We start from the raw sequence: 17140 nt of genomic DNA, 5'->3' as shown, positions 1-17140 counted from the left end.
GATTTGATGATTGTCAGCACAAAGAGAGAGAGAGGAACAGAGATGAACAAGAGCAGGTGAGACAGACATGTTAGTCAAATGGTCGTTTACCAAAAGTATCACCGTATCATAGGTCCTCATGTATCTCGTACCTAGTGTTTCTTTTTAGGTTTGTTATTTTTCAAATTCTATATTTATTAAGTTATGCAGGCTTGTTTGCACAACAAGGCTAAATAATTATATAAACTTTTCTCAATCTAAATATTGTACTTTGGTAGAATTAAAAAATAAATGTAGTGCAGGTCTATGATGATTTTTAGTGCTGCTATCATCTAGTTCTGATTCTGGTTCTGTCTTGGTTAAGTCCTCAGTAGTCCTGATTTTGAACTGTTGTAGTCCTGTTTTAATTCTGGATCAGTTCTGGGTCTGGTTGAATTGGGGTTTAGTCCCTGTGTCTTGATGCAGCCCCGACTTTGTTCTGACTAGTTTAAGGTGTCCTGCACATGTGATATATATTTTTCCCTATATGAAGTCATTCTTTTTTGAACAAAACTCAAAACAGAGCCTATCAATCTTTCAGTCATTTCTAAACCCCCCCCCCCCCCAAAAAAAAATCCCACATGCATACCACCCTTTAGGGCTAAGCCCCGGGTGTTTCAAATGTCTGGCTCCGCCTCTGGTTTCTATCGCAGATCAAATGAAGTAAGTTTTGTTGAACATGTTTTCTCTGTGTTCCAGTAACAGCATTAACACACAAACACATAAAACGTGTTCGCCTACAGAGAGTCTACACGGAAAGCATGCCGTCCGTCAGAGTCCGTGAAAACAGACACGGACACTCCGACCTGCTCCCGACGCGACGTGTTCAGGGTAACACGGTGATTTAGCGGGTAAAAAGCAACGACTGTAGAAAAAGAGACTTTCGCGAAAGCGAGCACTAACATAGCGTCGTCTCGTTCATTCTCCAGCAGTAAAACAATCATAAAGTAGTGAAAGAAGGCTCACCTTTCTTTGTTTTCGTCCACAGCCTGTTTCCTGTTGCTGTCGCTACTTCCCGGTCTCCGTACATTTGAGTTTGGCGGTATTTTCGCACCGGGGCGGAGTCAACGTCCGCGTGCCTGCCTTTTTAAAAAACTTAGTAATAATAATAATTGTAGTATTATTACCAGAGCTCTGCTTAGCAGTGATGTGCGATACCACTGATTTGCTTTCCGATCCGATACCAAGTAAAATTCAGGGTGGTATCGGCGATACTGATCCGATACTCTGTGCAAAAACTTTTTTTTAACTGTATCTTTTATTGTATCTCAAATTATAGATTCATAATGATTACAGGGCTTCAGGTTACTTGTTCTTATCACTTAATAATGCAGAATTATCATACAGAAAACTGAAGTTGTGTGCCATTTGAACATGTTGCCTGCCTGCAGCACTAAAGGACTCCTCGAGAGACGTCTGTCTCGCCCCAGCAGCACATGTCCCTCTCCTCGTCTTCAGTTCGCCTCAACATACGCTCATCATATTCTGTGATATGATTTACTCTGAGGTGTTTGACGAGGTAAATGGTGTTGCCAGAACACCTCAGTTTCTTGCCACATGTATCACAAACCGCATCTTGGCTGTTTGAGGAGGTAAAATACGTCCGCACATTACTCCATTTACACCCAGCCATTGTTGTGAGTGCGCATGACAAGGGGCTGCAACACATTCATACAGCTGTATTTCGCACATGACTATTAAAGGCGGAAGAGGAAGTAGTTCCTTCCAATGTAGACAATCCAAATGATATAGTTTCTTTCCACTGTGTTCCTGTTAATGATAAACTACAAATTTACCCTACATTACTAAAATATCGATATTTTAATATGAGAATCGATTCTAGAACATGAATGATTGGTATCGGAGGAATCGATATTTCAGTATCGATCCACACATCACTACTGCTTAGATTATTCAGTGTAGAAATACACCCAAAGTAAAGCAGCTGCCTTTCTATTACATGTTTATATGGACAGTGTGGATACTGCACTTCTCCACAGCCCGAACTCACCGTCTAACTTCTCTAATACTGGAAACTAGCTGTTATAAAACTCCAGCATTCACTTTAGTAAAAAGATGAAATTCAATTTTGGACTTTGGAATATTGATGACTCACATTCAGGTTTTATTAAAAAAAAAACCTCACAAGGCTCATTTTGGTTTACCCTGACGTGTTTGAAGAACAGACTTATTTTAGTTTCAGATGTTTACAGAGTAACAGTAGATATATTATAGCACAACTTTATATTCCACACTCACTAACCCAACTTGGATTTGGTGGGTATTTTAAAACCCAGGTTTAATATTTGTAGAGGAATTCATTGATGACATCCTTTTCCCCCATATTGGTTTTTAGTTGTGCACAATTTCGTTTCAACACACTGGACAGGTGACACCATTTTATTTTTAAAGGAAAGCTTAAATTCCTATAGCTATTAACACTAAGGTATCTTCTAAAACATCAAGTCTCCATCTTAGCATCAAAAAATGTGAACTAATGGCAACTAAAGATTGTTCTGAAGCAAATTCTGAAAATACTCCAGTAAAAAATATATAATTTAAACTAAAGATCAACACAGAAGAGGTTTCTTAAAAATTTTACTTTCATAATTAAAACCAAACCAAACGAACCCCATTTAAATCCATGAGGAACATTTTTCCACAGTAACTGAAATGAAGACGACTCCCTGTAGTTTTCCACTCACACACTTTATTGCAAACGATGTTCCAGCAAACACAGACCCACATCAGAGACACAGCACCGCCTCGTGTCCTCCAATCTGTTCGAGCAGAGGACGCCCGAGCGACGCCTTCATCTTTGTTCCTGTGACACGATAAAACCGCCTTAGCTGATGGTGGAGGCATCCTCGGGGCTCCGCCCCCCCGTTTCCTTGTTAATGTGATTAATGTGGCGAGCAGACGTGAGTGTTTCACACTTTTGGTCACTTTCATGTCCAACGGAAAGGAATGAAACAACAATTCACCCAACAACAACAACAACAACAACAACAAACACGTAAATACAAAATAAATAATCCAGGTGATACCTGACCCCGCCCCCTTTTTAATCTTAGCCAATCAGATTTTCCAGCGTTGAGACATAAATAAACTTTATGGACAGGAACCAGGTGCTCGAGGTCAAAGGTCAGGCCATCGCCGCAGGTCTTTATGTCACCATGTACTCCTGCCGCTTGTTGAGTCGGACCTGGCAGAGCGAGATGGCGCCCACCACCACGTAGACGGCAGCGGCGATGAAGCAGTTGATGCCGACCTGGTTGTAGAGACTGTAGATGTTCTGAGGGGGATTTTTACTGCGGGGAAAAAAAGGAGAAGACGAGTTTATCTGCTGTTTGTCATCGGTCAGACTGACCCTGCTTCCTCTGATTTGCCGTCGCATCTATGACGCGTCGCAGCGTCTCAAGCTCGGGTCGAACCGACCGAGCAGCTTTTAACCCCCAACTCACTCGTTATGGATGTCATCCTCGGTGAACGGGACGTCTTCGATCAGCACGGCTGACTTGGCGCTGAAGAAGATTCCCAACATCGCCTGCAAGAGAGCAAGACACGGGGTCAACATGAGGCTCGGGGACCCGTCAGGGCCACAGCTACGAATCGAACCTCGTCACTGAGTTGAAATGTTTTCTGTTCACTGCTTCAACCGAGGATTTATTCTGATAAGAAAAGCAGGAAGTGATCTGCTAAATATTTTAACTGACAGACCTGAGACCTCAGAACCTTTAAACAGGGTTCGTACAGGTGCTTGAAATCCTTGTAAATGCTTGAATTTTAATATTGTCTTTTCAAGGTTTGAAAAGTGCTTGAATTTCAGATGTGGTGCTTAAAAATGCTTGGAAGTGTAACTGTAGTTATTTGTGGTGAATGAAATATCTGATTGAATAGTTTTCTTATCAGACAGAAATAAAATGAGTCGCAAAATGTGTTGATGCATTCTCAGTCATCCAGGAAAGTTATAAACATTACTCTTATAAACAGGACATTTGCATAATGACTGAAACCAGCCCACTGAAGGAACAATGGGCTGGGAGGACATTATGCTGCTACTGTTTTATCAAAATTTTAAACGAATATCCTCATATGTGGCTCTCATTTTTCTTAGAAACAAAAATTCAGGTAAAAAAATAAACAAATCTCGTGATTCTTTGTTTTTACATTCATCAGGTCCCAATCAGCCCAAATTTCAAAGAGAAATTAAAAATCCATGCCATGGAAGAGTTCGGGTCTTAGGAGGTCAAGGAGGGTGAAACCAGCAGAACTACATTCAGATCGGCCTACGCGGGCTCCGTCTATGTACCCGAGAAGTACTGGAATTCAGTGATTAGCCAGTCAGCGTTGAAATGCGTTGAGAGTTTTACCAACTTCGAATAAAATTAGCAGCAAGAAACTGCTCATAATAACATTATATTTAATCCAAATACAGAGTCCCCACTGGTAATTCCTTAGCCTTCCAGGAAATAGTCGGTCCCTTCGTGATCTTACCAGCATGATGACGCCCCAGATGCTGATCACGATCCCGCACGCGGCCATCTTCGGCCCGCAGAACAGCAGCGACGGCATGTCCGCGTCCCTTTGATCGATCAAAAGATTATTATTATTACTATTATTATACTCTAAACTGAAAGAGGACCCATCGAAGAACGAAGCCTCTCGGTCAGCTGATCTCACCGCTCGGCTTTATTCGGCGAATGTCGGTACTGTTCGTAAGCCGCAGGCCAGCGACCAATGAAATATCCTGTGCCCATACACTCCGCCTTTTCCTGTCAAATTGGCCAATGGCGTTTAAGTTGCAAAGTCGCGCATCATTCTCTGTTTCCCGTTTGTCTTTGTTGTGATATTTATAATTTTTCTTTCTGAATATGTAATTCATAAATGACCAAATTAAACCGCAACTTCTCATCGGACGCGAGTCCCGCACAGCTTCGCGAGTTTAGGATCTTAAATCTTGGGAATCCCGCTAACGGAAGTCAGCTAGCTAAGCTCATAGGAGCTAATTGTAGCTAACAGCTAGCTACCGTTTGTTTCAAAATAATATTTTTTTTCACCTGAGGCTCAGAAATGACGTCAGCCTCTGCTAAGGTAAGCTTTCACCTGCTTATGTTTTTTTTTCTTTTACGTAAGTGCAAAAATTGAGCTTAACAGCCAACTTGTAGAGAACCGGTCATGTAGCTGCACACATAACTCAATTTAATTCAGTTGCTGCATCATGAAGAAGAGCTTCATGAAATATACTTTAAATATCTTTTCACCCCTAAATTATAAAAAGTAGAGGCAAATTCGGCACATACTGAACACTCAGAGCTTTTTTTATTTTTGCGCAGAAATCCAGTTGATTAGAAGCAGTGCGGTACTATCGCCTCACCATGACAGCAAGATGTGTTAAAAGTGACGCTGTGTTGTTCTTATCAGAGACAAATGATGAACCAGAAACAGCTTTCAGCTGCAGCCACACATCGCACTGACTGTACTGCAGAGAGAGTCCTGATAAATCAGCTCACTGTTTCAGCTCAGAGTAAATCTGCTTTGTGCTTCACTTTTTCCTCAGATTGTTTAGAAATGCAGTGAATGAGTGTATATGCATGTGGTGCACACCTGATCCAGGTTGTGATAGGGCTCCATGTTTACAGTGAGGGAAACACAGCTGGTGGTGTAGCACCTGAGTGTGCAGTTAAAGGTGGTGTGCAGCGTAGATCATGTCTACGGTCACCGTTTAAATCGGAGCATTGATGGCTGTGTTTCCTGCAGGTGGGCGAGATCTTCTCAGCAGCTGGCGCAGCTTTCACCAAGCTGGGAGAGCTGACCATGCAGCTCCACCCAGTGTCCGACTCCAGCCCTGCAGGGTGAGACAGACACACACAGAGGAAGTGGCTGCATTACTAACACAGTGTCAGTTGGTTGTGACCAAACACTATAGCTAACTGTAAACTATAAACTGAATGTGAGCCTCACACACATGCAGGGGGGATAAAACACAGCTGGCAACGAGCAGCGTGGTTTCACGTGTTTGGACGTGAGCGGTTTGTCGACATGTTTTGAGTTTTTCTGTGAACTGATGCTGTGTTTGTGTCCTCAGGGCCAAGTGGACGGAGACAGAGATCGAGATGCTGCGATTGGCTGTGCGTCGGTTTGGAGACGACCTCAACAACATCAGCACGGTGATCAAAGAGCGCACAGTGTGAGTGTTAAAGGAGCAGTTTGCCTTTTATTAATGAAGACGTTTAGTTTTAGAATCGTTCAACAAAAACAGGAAACGAGAATCAGACGAGGTCGCCGGAGGAAACGTGACAACACGAAGGGAATCAAAAGTAAAGGAGGGCTCCGCTAACGCATGGAGGTCACTTCATGTTTGCTGTTTGTGTTAAATGGACGGAGGACATGAATGTAGGAAACACGAGTGAGACTCTTTGGTGTCGGGTTGTTGTTGTAGGACTGCAGACGCAAAACTCATAGATACGCCAATAAATGCTCACGTGACACGTTTAAAGGCTTCACTGTTGAATGTTTTCTCTTAAAAAATTTCAAGCATTTCCTTTAAGGATGTAAAAGGCAGAATGAACTTTGATTGGCTGACGGCCGCTCCTCTTCCTCTGCAGAGCTCAGATAAAGAGCACGGTGAAGAGGAAGCTGTATGAGGACAGCCGGGTGCCCATTTCCTCCGAGTCTCCCAAGAAGAGCGTCAAGAAAACTCCAGTCGCCATGACACCCACCCCGGCGCCCGCCGCGTCCGCCATCATCTCCGTGCCGACCTCGCAAGTCGTGGCTTCCACTGGAATGCAGAGCAGCCCCTCCCTGGCCCCGCCCATCAAGAAGCAAAAGACAGCAGGTGAGATCCGCTGCGTTTTTCTTTGATCTGTGTGATGTCACAGAGAGGGGACGATGATGGTTAGAAAGAGGGGGAGGAGCTAAAGCAGCTGGTTTTAGACAGGTTGAGCTGAGGCCCAGGAGCAGATAAAGAACTGTGCACCTCTGGACTTCCTGCCACTGTGTGCTGACCTTTAACCCCCGAGGCCTCAGACGCTCCGAGGTTCTCTCTGTTAATCCGAGCTGTCCTTCTGCCTGCAGACGTGACGCTCAGCGCTCTGAACGACTCGGACGTCAACAGTGACCTGGTGGACATCGAAGGCCTCGGAGACGGCTCGTCCAATAAGAAGCTGAACTTTGATCAAGGTCAGTGTGGCGCGGGTGTGAAGGCGTGGAGCTCCTGCAGACTCACTTCAGTTTGTCCATAAACTCCTCTTCTCTCCTCAGAGAGCCTCAACCTGGACTCCAGCCTCATCATGAACTCCAGTGACCTCCCCCTCCTGTCCCGCTGACCTCTGACCTCTCCAGAGCCGCCTCACTTTCTCACTTTGTTTTATTTTTATTTTTTCCTGATGAAGCTCGAGTCGGACTTTTCTTCTGTTGTAGTGACGCAGATATTTTTTTTATTTTCGTCAGTTTTAGTTTCAGGTCAGTTTGTGAGCGTCGTTATCGTGAAGACAACGTTTGCCTGCAGATACTCATGTGCAGATTCACCTCTGACCTCTGAGCCTCCAAATTTGACCCCACCCCTGACTTTGACCTGCACTGCCCACCTGAATCTGCAGGACGTGGTGCCAGCGGCCAACCTCCACCTTCAGAGTAAACATGATTTGATGGTAGGAGGTTCAGCGCTCTCCTGGATGTGTGAACGCCACTACACAGTGCGTGGCCCCTCCCACACCAGCATTATGAGTGCTGACCAGCATCATCACTACGACAACAAGCCGACCAAAAAGGCGGCCGTGATTTTTCATGATTGGCTCGTTTCAGTGTGAAGCACTGAGAGGGTCGACTCTGACCCCCCCACAAAGGCGACCACCGCTCTGAAGCTTCGGTTTGCTCTGAGCTGGCGTCCTGCTGAGCTCTGCTCATCGTGCTGACATCATCGCGCGTTTACAACTTCCTGTTCAGAGGAGAGCGGCTGTCAGCTGGCTTTTTGATGAGGTGGTGTGGGTGGAGCTTCAAGGCTCAGAGGGGCTTGAAATGACTCGGCACATGGGGTCAGGTGACAGGAAGTCTCCTTCAGTCGCCTTAGGGTAGTGGATGGCAACCACGACGGTATCCGCAGCGAGCTTTGTGACCTCATCGCTGAGGGTCTGATGTAAAAGCAGTTTGAATTATGTTGAATAAACTTGACTCACAACTGTTTGACGTGTTTTTCTTACTTTGCTTTGAGGCAAACTTTGGACAACAGACACAAATCTGAGGATACGAGTTTGTTTCGTAACCTGATGAGGACGGTTTGGGACAGGCTGAAGTTTAAACGTTTATAACTTGATTTTCAGACGCCTGATATTTGCTAAAGTGTGTCTAAACTGGAAGAAATCGAAGCTGATAAAATGAGTAAATCTGTTTTTAAAGCTTCATTTTGTGCGTCGCTCGAGCAGAGCAGAGGTTCTCTGAGCGATCGTCCCTCTGTGACGCTGCCACGTTGACACCAGAGTCTCGTAACAATGACGAGAACAAACTCGCCGATGTGAAGGTACAGACGTTCTTTTATTGGTATTTTTCATATACAATATAATATTTATATATATTTATAGTGTGTACATGAACAGTTTCCACTAAAGTCGTTCTTTTTCGTACAGCCGTGAGAACGTCTCGAGGGAATGAACACTTGAATATAGACTTTAATGTTTCAGTTGCATAAAAATACATCGTCTCATCCACGTAGACAAGTCCAAGTATTTACACGTGAACGTGTGACTGATGTGCTTTTAGTTCCCTTTGTCCTCAACAATAAAACTCTTAGCAGCCCTTTTGTTAAAGTCGTATCTCACTCTGGTCCTTCGCCGACTTTCATAATTTCAGAAAAATAAAAACAGGCTTTTATCTTCATTACAAAGTTAAATATTTAATGTTGCTGATGAGCGTGAGTAAAAACTATGAAACCAGCTGGAGGTCGCTCTCGATGTTCATGGAGGCGGAGCCTGTTTACTGAAACACAGGTATCAGCCAGCTGTTACCATGTGACTGACAGGGAAGTCTTGGTCACATGATCACAGGCGACGCCTCTGCCGTCTGAAAACCCAGTAGGTAAGGCGTAGTTTGTGTGGGCCCTGAAGGTGGCGCTGTGGTGTCAGGCTGAGCCAAAACATTATTTCCCACACAGGATGTTTTGTTTGCTGGAACTCAGAGGACTCCATCCACTGATGGAGACTCAGATGAAGCCTGAGCTGCTGTCAAACTGAAACTCTACAGTGTGATGGAGGCGGGGGAACTACGGGGCCCCCCCAGGGTCATTTCTGACGTTTGACTCTCGGCGCTCTGCCAGAGTGAAATACTCCTTTAATACTGAAAAACTTTCAGCATATACCTCTCTGAGAACAGCGCTCACATCCTCGCCTCTGCATAAAAATCCGTCCGTGTCAGGATGTAACGGATAACAGCTCCATGTCCAACACGAAAACCTCCAATCACACTGGACACGTGCATCACATATAAAAATAAAAACATGATATTGGACTTCAGACACCTGCAGGACGAGAGTCTCGACAACGAAACACCAAAGACGTTTAAACCCGAGTCCGTCACATTTCTGTCCCGCTACATAACACCTCCTCTCTCCAGAGCTACCGACAGCATGGGATGGCGCTTGTGCAAAGTTTCTCTCTCACACACACACACACACACACACACACACACACACACAGGAAGTTGTCTTAAAGCTACGGTCTGTCTGAACAGCGACTAGAATTTGGCAGCGTGTCGTGACCTCTGAGGAAAGTCTGTCCTGCTTCAGACGCTTCAAACTGGAAATGAGTCCTGATTCAGACAAACTGCATGAAAAACGCAGCAGAAGAATCAGTAAATGTCTGATTTACATCTTTTTTGACACGTTTTGCTTTTTTAAAAATTTAAATAATAGTTTATTTTTTCCTTTGAGACCAGGGGTGGGCAGCTCCAGGCCTCGAGGGCCGGTGTCCTGCAGGTTTTAGATCTCACACCTGAATCACATGATCAGTTCGTTACCAGGCCTCTGGAGAACTGCAGGAGCTAATTTAGCCATTTAAATCAGCTGTGATGGTTCAAGGACACATCTAAAACCTGCAGGGACAGGGGCCCTCGAGGCCTGGAGGTGCCCACCCCTGTTTTAGACATTTCAGCAGGTGAAGACTTTGGTGTGGGCCTGCTCACGAACCCCGAGCCGCCATGTGAGAGCGTCTGGAACAGGACAGACTCAGAGTCGTGACAATAAAGCAAGAACAGAAAAAGCAGCAGAACTGGACAGCATCCTTCCACGAGGTTATGTCATCAGTCTCTGAATGAAAGGACGATAAAATGGTCAAACTGTGCAAAGTGGTGACGGCAAAATATAATCTGCCTCTAAAAAAAACTACAAAGCTTTTGTGTCTGCGTCGCCGATGGCGACCAACGCTCAGCGGGTCTTTCTCTTTAACTGAGAATAAAGACACTTCATCAAAGAGCTTATAGAGACTATTTACAAACATGTCTCACTGAAACCTCAGGCCTGACCTTTGACCCGACCGCCGCTCCTCCCAAATGAAGACATGTTCAGGCACGATGAGTGATCGTAGGAAACTGTACAACACTGTGCAAACGCTGGAAGCAGAACTGCAGCTCGTCCACATAAAGCACCGCCTCCGACCTCTGACCCCTGACCTCAGATTTGTGCTCACATCATCACAGGAACATCATTATATCCAGACCGGTGAACTGGTGCTTCCAGCAGGAATATTCTTACAGCACAAACCTGCTCACTGACATGCGGCGCGAACTTTGAACCTTATGGAGCCTTCAGCACGGCGAGCCTTCAGCAGCAAATACAACTGTTTACACTGCAGGCCGGCGTTACGGCTGCTGCACCACGAGGATAATACTTCATGGTAACACCACACGGCACATACATCCAAAACCACATCAAGTGAACTGATGTTGGTAACTGTTGCTTTGGTGTCAGTGAGCTTTCATGTAACTAAATGCTGCTAACACTGAAGAACTGACCGGCCCCTCTCTTTATGGGGGCCTGTACCTGCAGTCTAGCTTCCCCCGTCAACCGGCCTCAGGAAGCACTCAACACTCTAAACTCTCTGTAGGTCAGGTGTGGCTGATAAATCAGAGCAGACTCAAGCAAAATAACTTTAGTGGGTTTAACGAGTTCAATCATAAATGTATCTCAGAGGAGGAAGAGCACGGCTTCTTTCTGCAGGCCGAAGGAAGGTCAGCGCACACCAGCTGCTCAAAGTATTCACATATAGATACACTATTAACAAGAAACCACCTCTTTCCTCTTACTGGAGACCGGCTTAAAAACGGCCTCCAACTGAGATCTGACAAAACCAGAAGGATCCAGTCTCACCCATAACTGGAAGTTTTCATTAAAACACAAAAAGCCTTCGAAGGCTGAAGTGTTGTTCAGAGGCAGAGCTTCAGCCCACCTTCATGTGGTTTTGGGATCGGGAATGATCCTTGATTCGATGAAGGGCTGTGAGTCCAGATGATCATGAACACTCATGAATTCCTCTAAATAAACCTCATCATTTCTATGTCTTCCTTACAGAAAGATTTCTGAGATTTTACAAAAGCAACTTCAGGAAACAAAAGTTCTGCTGAAGTTTCCAAGTTTGATTCCGATCCCGTCGATTGAAGAGGAAATCAAATGTTCCTGAAGTGCCTCCGAAGACCGTCCGGACAGCGGTCTGCGTTTAAGTCCTGAATACAACTCAGGACCTCATTTGAACTATCTCAATAATAAACTACAGAGAAACAGGAACGTGAACATGAACAGCATCAGCTGATTGGTCCGTTTGGACAGGAGCCTCCAGGTTTCATCCTTCCACGAGCCGAGATCCGTCTTCAACGCGTTTTTAAAGAAAGGAAGCCAAAGAATGGGACATCCTCTGGCTTTTCCTCTTTCTTCTTCAGTCCTAATTTCTGCTCCATGTTCACGTAAGGATTACCCACAAACCCCTTCACTCCAAGCTGCGCTCGTTCAGCCCGATTACACAACCAGCGTGTCTTCAGTCCTACAAAGTTTCCCGAGTTTACTTCATGATGTCACAATGACACTGATGTCGAGTCCTCTCGGCACTGTTTGATGGCAGTGGGGTGGAGCCACAAAGTGACATGATTGTGGAGATGAATCTTCAATCAGCCAATGGGGACAGCTGGAAATCTACAGAGGCGGGGCTTACAGGGACACTGGTGGATGACTGGAACAGATCTACGATGTGATGAAGGTTGAAGTTCCTCCAGCTGCTGACGGGCGGTCTGTGCCCACTGTGACGGGTCGGGACTGGAGGTGAGCTGGTCTTTAGTGTCCAGGGTGCTGGTGGGAGGTGAAGGGAGTGAAGGAGGGTGGGGGCGAGAGAGACAGGGGGTGGGACTGAGGAATGGACCCTCCCACAGGAGGAGAGTCTGCCGCTGACTGTGAGACGCTGAGAAGAGAGGAGGAAGATCAGGTTTCACGTTTTAGGTTTTGAACACAATGCATCTCTCAGGTGATCCTCACCTAACTGTGTAGCTGCTGTGGTGGGTGGGGTCTGTCACCCCAGCAACAAAGAGCTTCTTTGGGGGTCCATCTGACTCCACCCCCCCTGAGGGATGAGTTTTCACAGATTTACACACTTTTGTTTCAAGACTGCAGAATAAGAATGATCCACAGTAAAATGTTGGTTACCTTTCCTCTTCAGCGGAGTCAACGCCGGCCACCTCACCGTGGTGCTGACTGCAGGTCTGCGGGGCAATCGACACATTCGTCAGCACAGTGGCGCAATGACTACACAATAAATCAGGCTTAGGCGTTAGACAAACCTGAACCTCCTGGTAGGACTCGGGGACGAGTTGGGCGTGACGCCGCTGTCGTGTGACGGAAACCACTGAAGAAGAAAACGCTCCAGTTTAAATGAACTTCATTCACTGTTTGATCGGGTTTAGTTTCAGGGCTCCAAGTCAGGAGATTCAAACTACATTCAAAACTAAAGCTCTTTCTTATTGGTCTAAAAACTACAATACCCATGAGGCTCAGCAGGTTAGAAAAGAATAAAGCATCCTGACAGGAAGTGCGGTTGTAAACCATCAAAATAAGAGTGAGGCAGCATGAAAGCTGAAGTGGAGAAGCTCACCACTGATGTGTGGTTGTGCCATTGGCTGCCTGGAGGAACTGGGACCAGACTGGAAGGACTGGAAGAGAGACAGAGGGTTACCGACTGCTTGTTTAAACCTCAAAGACAGAAGCAGAGTTTCTGGATTACCCGAGTCTCTGCAGAGTCCCTCTGAGCGTCATCTCCGTGTTCTCCTCCTGAGGTGAAGCAAACACAGACACTGAAGCACTGCTCTTTGATTTAAAAATAGCTTAAACATGTTGTAGACGATGCTGAGCAAAAAGAGAAAGAAAGTGGCGTGCTGGCGGGAAGCAGAGCAGGAAGTCTGTCCTCACCTGCCTCTTGTGGTCGAGTCTGTATCCGGTCAGAGAGAAAGGAGACAGAGGGACGAGCTGAAAGAGGAAAAATGTGTAAAACAGGAGCTCAAAGAGGCTAAAACGAATAAAAAGTGGACTGAAAGGTTTACGTGAAGCTGAAATGAAGAGAGCATCATTTAAAGGACAAGCTTCAGACTGTGCAGGTCAGAGGTCACGAGCTGTGAGTTTGTAAGCTGTGCTGCCATCTTTGTTTGAAGGCTGGAACTGTGCTTTTCCATCAGGCTGAGTCGAGAGAGAAGGTCATTCGATTTGATTCTATCATCACTGATCGTTTTGTAATCGATTGTCTGACCCTTTTTATTCTATGTTACATCCTGGTGTATTTCTGGCCCTGCTGTCTGAACTTAAGTTAAAAAGTTTTATTATTAGATCTGAAAACTGTCTCGAGATTTTTTCCAACTCTGAGTGATCTCCACAGTTTATCCTTTAACTTCAGAACAGATGCAGTCAAAGTGCTCATCACAGTTTAGTCTGACTTTTATCACTGTTTGTAGTCCTGCTGAGTTCTTCAAGGATCCAAGCAGGAAGTCCTGACTGGATATTTGCTGCTGATCTTTGTGGTGAAGACAAAAGTACAAAAACAAAGTTACAGAGAAGTCGGAGGAGAACGTGGTGTTTGGCCCAGCGTCTATGATGATCGTCAGATTAGAGACTAGCATGTGCCTCCGCTCTGTGTTTCAACGGCAGACTAAAAGGTCAAATGTGGTGCTTATCTTATAATTTCTCCTCAGTACTTGAACATTTTGAGTTAAAAGTATGTTGAACAGTAAAACATGAGTGCAGTTGGCTCCTTGTTTCCTTCTGCAAGCGTACGAGCAGTCATAAACATCGGCATGAGGTGCAGTTAGGGGAACTGTGATTGGTTGATGAGACCTTCCAGTTTCAGCCCTCGATAAAAACTTTAATATCCAGATCAGAGGGTTTTTCTCAAAGCTGGTGCAGCTGTCACATCTGGTTCCTGTGCAGCTCTCTGTCTCTTCTGGTTTCAGTTTCGGTCGACCTCTACAGCTCAAAGGAAACACCTGACGCTTCAGATCAGGTGTGTTTAAACACTGTGTTATCTCGCTGCTTATGAACATTTTCCGGTAAATAAAGTTTTTGCAGCACTACTGACCTGCGAGGGACAGCTGGGGTTGATGGAGATGCTGCTGCGTCTGTACCGAGCCGAGGACACGGGACCGAAGACCGTCATCCCGTCACTGAGAGAGAGCAATAACGTGATAAATAAGATAATCAATAACCTCTCGTGTAATTTTCACAGAGCCGAGGTTTGGATATTTAAATATATAAATAACTCTATTTATTGGCATCAGTATCTTAAACAATTATGAACAATTATGTTAAAATTTTGTTCTCATATGTTCAGGGTTCAAACTGATTCTTGCTGCCCTCATGGTACGTGTTATTTTTAAAATCTGTTTAATGATTTTCAAAGTACAAAAATCAAAAAGGATGCCAGGAGTGTTTTTTATTTTTATCCAAGTAGCCACAGAATTTTTTAATTTCTCATATTTACATTTTTTAGATTTGCAAATTATTTCATGTGTAAATAAACTGTAGTTTAAACTAATTATTATATAGACTATAGTGGCTGCTACTTTCAAGCTAAGACATTAGTAATCACAGCAGAAGATTACCAAACATAAAAACAGTAATAAGTTGGCCATCTTTCTGTATAGTTCTATTATTATCACGTAGAACTCTAAGTGAAAATAAGCACAAGTAAAATAAACATTTAATTTTATTACATCACACCTGGCATTAAGCCGAATAAAAGACCAGGACTGTTGTATTAAGATGACTTACTTTATCTATTAAAATGATACCTGCGAGCTTTCTGTGATCAATACATTAAAATTTAAGTTCTTTTGGACGGAGTTCAACGTGTGGTGTAGAACCACTAACCTGACACTCGTGATCATGGGGGCGCTGTTCGACCTGCGAAGTGCCCCGCCTCCTGCGCCTGCGCACTGGTCCACTTCCATCCGTTCCATACTTTGGTCCACAGGCCCGACTGCGCCGTCTGCCGGCCTTCAACCGCTTGACGGCGGCTACGGGCTCTACTCGAGCCCGGTGGAAGCCCGACCCGCAGGCCTCGCTAGCAGCAAACCCACAGCCGCCGAGTCAGCGGGCTGAACAGCGAAGCTCGCCTCTCTTTACCGCATCTCCTTACGAAAACCTTATTATCCGCGTGTGACTGCGGGCCACGGCGACATTTATGACCCACAGCTGGCTTCACTTGCTGCGCCGCTAACGTTATTTTTACGACTGCGTAAAACCGCGAAAAATACGCAGAAACAGCCGCGATGAAGTTTCCTAAATGTGCCCAGCAGAGCCTCCTCCTGGGCCCGGCTTTGTGGGGAAACTTTTAATCCGCACAGCTGATGCGACTTTTAGGATTAGCTGCGGAGCTAACAGCAAAAACCTCCAGAGATCAGAAAACCGCTAAGCACCCGCGCCACACTGTCCGAGGCGGGAAGGTCCGCCTGTCCCCGGGAAGAGGCGGTCACGCCGGCCCCGAACCCACCGAGCACTCCTGCGGAGGAGTCGCGAAAACTCCGAAAATTAACAGTTTGAAAGATTTTTACAACATAGTCCTTCAACCAAATACAGGCAGTTCGCCAACTGTGGAAACAGCGCCGCCGGCCGGCCACAGGGGGAACTGCAGCCTGCCATGCAAATACATAAAAAGTTCTGTCCTGTTTCTTCCTCCAAAACTCAGAGATTATCATACATGACAAGCATTTCCACACTTTAACATAAGATCCACCGATATTTAATACACTAAAAAATCTAAATGCCTTTAATTTAGTGAAGAATTGGTCATTTTCTTATTGTCCAATGGTTAATCCAGCTCACACCGATTTATCATTATTATCATTTTTAATTATTCTAATCTACAGAACAACGCGTGACATCATAGCATGTAGCTGTAGTTTATATCAGTGTTTGTCACACTGGGTGTTGAAATTGAAGTTGAGTTCTGTGTGAAATTATCTCTTAAAAGATTTATGACTAATGTTAACAGTGATGACTTTAAATTTTTTAGTGGTAAAATGAAGCATTGATATTGGTTTTGATCAGTGATTTAGTTTTCCTTTACTGTCTGGTTCTGATTTTAAAATAAAACAATTTTACGATAACTCTTTATTGTCGTTTCAGTCATATTTAGTACAATAGTACAATGACATTGGAAAATTGTCCCACGCCAGAAATAAACACAACACAGTAAAATTTAAAGTGGATAAAAGTGCAAAAAAGTATGACATAAATTCTAGAATGGATGTTTGTTGCACATTATTGCCCCCCAAAAGTCCAGGGAGGCAGTCATGCCAGCTGTTAGCACTGATTAGGGCTATTGCTAGGGCTGGGTATCGATTTCTATAACTGATTCAATTCAGATTCAGTGAGAAATATTATAATTCTGGTCATTTATCCGTACAGTCTATATTTTTATATCCATGTATAAACACAAAGCTGGCACTTGTGAGACTTCGGAGGTGTGAGCATCACAGCAGATGTCTTTGTGTCAAAGTAACTGAGGTAACACAGAAAGATGAAAAACAGAAGAAAACCATGAATCAACATCTGAACATTACCTGATGCTGCTGAAGATGAAGCAGAGCAAAGTTACAGAGGTTTGAT

At 44.7% G+C, this 17140-nt stretch overlaps 4 protein-coding genes across 4 annotated transcripts in view; 1 reads left to right on the top strand and 3 right to left on the bottom strand.

The window, feature by feature from the left end:
- LOC120737631 overlaps positions 1–1113 on the bottom strand; it is a 30117-nt gene extending 29004 nt beyond the window's left edge. Inside the window, exon 1 of the mRNA XM_040038457.1 lies at positions 985–1113. The gene's annotated coding sequence lies outside the window, so the exon portion shown is untranslated. The remainder of the gene's footprint in view (positions 1–984) is intronic.
- Positions 1114–2708: 1595 nt separating this feature from the next.
- rnasekb (ribonuclease, RNase K b) lies at positions 2709–4719 on the bottom strand. Its single transcript, XM_040038771.1, has 3 exons — positions 4516–4719; positions 3483–3565; positions 2709–3329 (listed from the first exon to the last, which is right to left on the bottom strand). The coding sequence occupies exons 1-3, from the start codon at positions 4591–4593 to the stop codon at positions 3185–3187; spliced, it is 306 nt and encodes a 101-aa protein (XP_039894705.1). The 5' UTR covers positions 4594–4719; the 3' UTR covers positions 2709–3184.
- Positions 4720–4828: 109 nt separating this feature from the next.
- cunh17orf49 (chromosome unknown C17orf49 homolog) lies at positions 4829–8202 on the top strand. Its single transcript, XM_040038712.1, has 6 exons — positions 4829–5112; positions 5779–5873; positions 6107–6208; positions 6627–6856; positions 7096–7200; positions 7282–8202. Exons 1-6 carry the CDS (start codon positions 5092–5094, stop codon positions 7344–7346), a joined length of 618 nt encoding a protein of 205 aa, XP_039894646.1. The 5' UTR covers positions 4829–5091; the 3' UTR covers positions 7347–8202.
- A 2541-nt stretch (positions 8203–10743) lies between these two features.
- Positions 10744–16170, bottom strand: LOC120737822 (P2R1A-PPP2R2A-interacting phosphatase regulator 1). Its single transcript, XM_040038698.1, has 9 exons — positions 15401–16170; positions 14610–14694; positions 13454–13510; positions 13269–13315; positions 13140–13197; positions 12829–12893; positions 12695–12750; positions 12527–12611; positions 10744–12452 (listed from the first exon to the last, which is right to left on the bottom strand). The coding sequence occupies exons 1-9, from the start codon at positions 15487–15489 to the stop codon at positions 12329–12331; spliced, it is 666 nt and encodes a 221-aa protein (XP_039894632.1). The 5' UTR covers positions 15490–16170; the 3' UTR covers positions 10744–12328.
- Between the last annotated feature and the right edge of the window lie 970 nt (positions 16171–17140).

Source organism: Simochromis diagramma, unplaced genomic scaffold (genome assembly GCF_900408965.1).
Source record: "Simochromis diagramma unplaced genomic scaffold, fSimDia1.1 OVJJ01000323.1, whole genome shotgun sequence".
Lineage (NCBI taxonomy): Eukaryota > Metazoa > Chordata > Actinopteri > Cichliformes > Cichlidae > Simochromis > Simochromis diagramma.
The sequence above is the reverse complement of the archived record's forward strand: the minus strand, read 5'-3'. Positions and strand labels throughout refer to the sequence as shown.